General features: G+C 49.9%; 1 protein-coding gene across 1 annotated transcript in view; it reads left to right on the forward strand.

The window, feature by feature from the left end:
- The window catches only part of CEACAM19 (CEA cell adhesion molecule 19), a 19,887-nt gene extending 16,030 nt beyond the window's left edge, over positions 1–3,857 (forward strand). The window contains exons 3-6 of the mRNA XM_023742778.1: positions 164–314; positions 792–875; positions 2,615–2,661; positions 3,736–3,857. Coding sequence (XP_023598546.1) covers positions 164–314; positions 792–875; positions 2,615–2,661; positions 3,736–3,857 — 404 coding nt within the window. The remainder of the gene's footprint in view (positions 1–163; positions 315–791; positions 876–2,614; positions 2,662–3,735) is intronic.
- The last annotated feature ends 1,255 nt before the right edge of the window (positions 3,858–5,112 follow it).

Raw genomic sequence — 5,112 nt, forward strand, 5'->3', positions numbered from 1 at the left:
CTGGTGCAGTATGGGTAGTCACTGGTGCAGTATGGGTGGTCGCTGGTGCAGTATGGGTGGTCACTGGTGCAGTATGGGTAGTCACTGGTGGTATGAGTAGTTACTGGTACAGTGGAATTGGGGAGCCCTCATAAATCATCACATGACCCTCTCTCTTCCTCAGAAAAGGAGCAGAAACTGCCCAGTGCACACTTACCTGTGAATATCGGGATCGTGGCTGCCATCATCATTGGATCTCTCACTGCTGGGGCCCTCCTCATCGGCAGCCTTGCCTATCTCCTGGTGACGAGAGGTTGGAAGGGCCAGAACCACGGGTATGGGAGCCCAGGCCTCTCTGTCCTTCCCTTCTGTCTCCTCATCTGCTTCTCAGGCCCTGTTGATTCTTCCACAATCTCTTCAAATCTTGGGACCCCTGAGGTGAAAAGAATCTTTCCATATGCCTTAGACAAAATTCTGCATTGCAAGGGACAGATAACCTAGCCTTAAACTGGCTTACAAAAATGGGAATTTTATGTTTGTTTGTTTGTTCGACATAACTGATTAGCTTCAGGTATGGCTGGATCCAGGGGCCCTCACAATTTCTGCATAGTTCGTCCCCTCGCCAGCTCAAGTCTTTGCTCAGATGTTACCTTCTTGGTGAGGCTTCCCACACCATCCTATTTGAAACTGCCCACAGTCCCCTCCTCTTCTGCCCCTCTCCTTTTCTTCATTTTCCTTTGCAGTAGTTTTCACTCCCTGACATTATACTGGGGATCACTGATTCAAATTCTCTCTCTCTCTCTCCTCACTAGAGTGTCCCCTCCAGGAGGCCAGAGGTCTTTGTCGGTCTTGGTCCCAGCTGTGTCCCCAGTGCCTGCAAAAGTGCCCAACACACAGTCAGTGCTCCTTAAATATTTGTTTAGTGAATTAATGAATTTTCTGGATTTAGTGAATTAATGAATAATGGTGTTGAGAGTACTTTTTAAATAAGGGCATTCAAATAAGTTGATTTAAAGAGTAAGGTTAACCCATAACAAGTGAAGACATTAAATCAGTAATCAAAAACCTCCCAACACTAAGATACAACCATTGGTCTCTATGTGTCTGAAGTAAAAGAGAAAGAAGGAGACCAAAGACTCAGAGAAGAAACCAGTCCAAAGAAGTAATAGTCTACACGAACCACAACCTCATCTATCCTGAAACCGGAAGACCTAGATGGTGCGCGGCTACCACTACTGACCATTTTGATCAGGAACACAACAGATGGATGCTGGCAGAATGGGAGCAAAATGTAGAACGGAACTCAAATTCTTACAAAGTCCAGACTTACTGGACCAGTTGAGACTGGAGTACTCCCCAAGACTGTCACCCTGAGATACTCTTTAAACCGTGAACCAAAACTATTCTATGAGGTCATCTTTTAACTAAATAACAGATTGGCTCATAAACAATATCATCCATGAGTATTGCGCTCCGTTTGGTCAACATTAACTCAAAAGTAAAGAGGAGAAGGCAAGGGGATGGGGAAATGAGATGAATGGGAACGGAACAACCAGAATCGAAATAATGAGAAAGTTGACAAACTGTGAAAAATGTAACCAATGTCACCGAACAAATTGTGTAGAATTTGTTAAATGGAAACCTAATTTTCTGTGTAAACTTTCACCAAAAACACAATAAAATATTTTAATTAAAAAAAAAAAAAAAAACCTCCCATCAAAGAAAAGTTCTGGACCAGATTACTTCACTGGGGAATTCTATCAAACATGTAGAGAAGTGACTCCAGCCTTCCTTAAACTTTTCCAAATACTAAAAGAGGAGGGAATACTTCCCACCTCATTCTATCAGGCTGGCACTACTCTGATAACAAAACCAGAAGAAAACTGCAAACCAACATCCCTTATGAACATTGAAGCAAAAATACTCAACAAAATACTAGCAAACCAAATCTAAAAATGTATTAAAAGGATTATACACTATGATCAAGTCGGATTTATCCCAGGAATGCAAGGGTGGTTCAACGTTAGAAAACCAATCAATGTAATACACCGCATTGATAACAAAGGAAAAGAGCCACATGATCATGTCAATCAATGCAGAAAAGGCATTTGACAAAATTCAACACCCTTCCATGATAAAAAAAACTCTCAACAAGATAGCAACAGAAAGGAAATACAGAGAAACATTAAGGAAACCATAAAATGGGTAGATGGAGCAGACTCGTTTAGGTGGTCTGTGTAAATGGTGACGTTTGAGAAATATAGTTCGCTGCCATAATGTGGCTGCCAGGGAAACTGAAAGGAGCCCTGGTGGGACAGTGGTTAAGCGCTCCCCTGCTAACTGAAAGGTCAGTGATTGGAACCTATTAGCTGCTCTTGGGGAGAAAGATGTGGCAGTGTGCTTCTATAGAGGTTACAGAAACCCTATGGGGCAGCTCTACTCTGTCCAATAGGGTCACTATGAGTGGGCTTCAACTCGATGGCAATGGGTTTGGTTTGTTGGTTTAGGGAAACTGAGGAAGGGCTATGTAGCTAAGGATTATGGGAAAAGAGGCTGGGACGGGATAAGTCTTGGCTCACGCTGAAGCAGGCCCACCTGCCAGTTTCTAACACCGGGTCCCTCCCTCCTCCTCCAGGATGACCCACACAGAGAAGCCAGAGCTGAGCCCGGATAGTAACGCTGGTAAGTGGTAGCCCCAAGTCTCACTACCCAGGCCCCGCATAGCTCCTTCCTCTTCTCTCCATAACCACAGACCCCTTGTTCTCACCCACTTAGGGGCCTCCCAGTTGCAGGCCCAGCCCAGACCTCTCTGGGCCCCTCCAGTGTCAGCCCACAATCTGAGTGCATCAGTGCACCCCCTAAATCTGCTTTTCCTCGTCTTCTCAGAGGCTGGCTTCCTGCCGTCTGTTAATCCACCTGGGCCACACCTGAGGCTCCCTCTCCGGCAGCCCCTGCCCCCCAGCCATTGGGCCCCCGATCCTGCCTCCAGCAGAGACCTTGGCCCTCCCCCACTGGCCATGACCCAATCCAAGCTCCAACCCACAGATCCCTCACCTGGCTCCTCAATGTTCTCCTGGCCTCCAGGCTCACCTGCAACCCACCCCTGGGCAGGGGTCCTTCTAAAACTCTGGCCTTGGCTCTCCTCTGCACAAGCCTCCTCCATGGCTCCCCAGTGCCCTTGAGACAAAGTGCAGGCTCCTTAACACAGCCCTCAAGAATTGGTCCCCACTGTCTTCCCCAGCTTCGTCACCCGCATGTAACATCCCCTGCAAAAAACATTAATTAATTAATTAAAATTTTTATCCAGACAGACCAAACAAAGCATAGTTCCTCAAACATAGCAGGCTCGCTCTCTCTCTCTCTCTCTCTCTTTCCACCCCCCACCTCCGCCAGGCCTCTGCATGAGCTATTTCCTCTCCTGCCTTTGAATAGCTCTCACTTCTCTTTCCAGAATCCCCTCCTCCAGGAAGCCCTCCCTGACTTCCTCAATCTGGGTCAGGTGCCCCCTCTGAGCTCCTCTGTCCCAGGCAAGCTCACTCTGGGTGGTCACTGTCTGCGGACAGGTCTGTCTTCCCCCACTGGACTGTGAGCCCTGGGAGGGCAGGGCCGGGGCTGTCTCATCACCCTTGTGTCCCCAGCACTGGGCTGGGCAAGAAGAGGGTTTGTAAGAATGTTCGTTGAACAAATGCCATGAAACAACTAGAGTGGGCCTGTGGGCCATCTGTCAGCCGGTACCTCCCTTATCCCCTGCTTTAGGTGACAACAACATCTACGAGGTGATGCCATCTCCGGGCCTCCTGGTGTCCCCCCTCAGTGACACGGGGCTCGTGAACTCAGCCCTGGTGAGTCCCACCTCCTCCCCTAAAGCCCCCCTCTGACACGCTCCCCTTGGAGTTTGCCACCGTGCCTTGACCCACAGCTCGGGACGGTGCCTCTCTCACAGGAGGCCCCTTATTTTAAAAATCATCAGGAGAAAAGACTGGAAGGAAGCAGCAAACTATAAACAGCATTTGTCTCTGGAGTGTGGAGGATGGTGGGTGGTTTTATTTTCTCTTGTAAAAGCGTCTGCGTTTTCTACACTGAGCAGATGTTCTTCTTACAATTAGCAGGAAGAGTTGGTAAAAAGTTATTTAAATGAAATAAAACCAGAAACTTGCAAAACTAAGGCTAAAAGCGTAGAGCCAAAGGTGCTGACGGAGTCAAAGATCAAGAAGAGAGGAGGCTGAGAAATTCATGGGCCACTGGACAAAGCCAGTTGAAGTCAGTGCCCTCGCGCCCATTTGTCTGAGGGGGACACTGAGGCGCAGAGAGGTTAATTCCCTTCCCCAGGGGCCACACAGTCAGGGAGTGCATGACGGGGAATTCGAATCAGGTCTGTCATCATGCCAAAGGTCAAAGGTTGGAGGGCATGGGGGTGCCTGGTTCACCTGTGTTCTTCTTCCACAGCCCCCGCCCCTGCCCCCACCCCTGCAGCTGGAGCTGGAAAGCCACCACTACCAGGTGTGGAGCTGGGAGGCGTGAGGGGGTGTCGGGCTCCGTGGAGCGGGAAGCCTGGGTGGGAAGGGGGCCGGGGAGGTGGAGGGCACTGTCCTCGCCTCTCCCCGCTCTCGGGTTCTCTGGCTTCCTGGTCACAGCCTCACTGAGAGCCAGTGGGCAAGTCTCCTCCCCTCTCGGGACTGCAGTTTCCTCCTTTCTAAGAGGCACCCACGGCCTTGAACTTGCAGGCAGGCGGGGGATCGAGACCCAGAGAGAGGGAGGGGAACGCCCTGGTCACACAGCGGGTCAAGGCCAGAGTCCCGCTTCTGGGCCTGGGTCTCACCTCACTGACCCCTCCTGTCTGCCCTGTCTCTTGCTACGTCTCCGTCTTCATCTGGCTCTCTGTCTGTTTGTGCTTCTCTGCTCCTCACCGAGGGCCTGTGTCTATGGCTTCCTAGGTCCCTCTCTCTCTCTCTGTGGCATTTTAATCTTTCTCTCCCTGGCTCTCTCCGTGTCTCTTCACGCGTCTCTGTTTCTCCCCGTCTTTGTCCATCTGTTTCTCCCCGTCTTTGTCCATCTCTTTCCGTTTCTGTGTCTTTGTCTCTCCCTTCTCATCGCCTCTGTCACTCTGGGTCCACTCCTTTCTCTGGCTCTTCC

The sequence above is a fragment of the Trichechus manatus genome, unplaced genomic scaffold (genome assembly GCF_000243295.1).
Source record: "Trichechus manatus latirostris isolate Lorelei unplaced genomic scaffold, TriManLat1.0 scaffold00216, whole genome shotgun sequence".
In the NCBI taxonomy this organism is placed as follows: domain Eukaryota; kingdom Metazoa; phylum Chordata; class Mammalia; order Sirenia; family Trichechidae; genus Trichechus; species Trichechus manatus.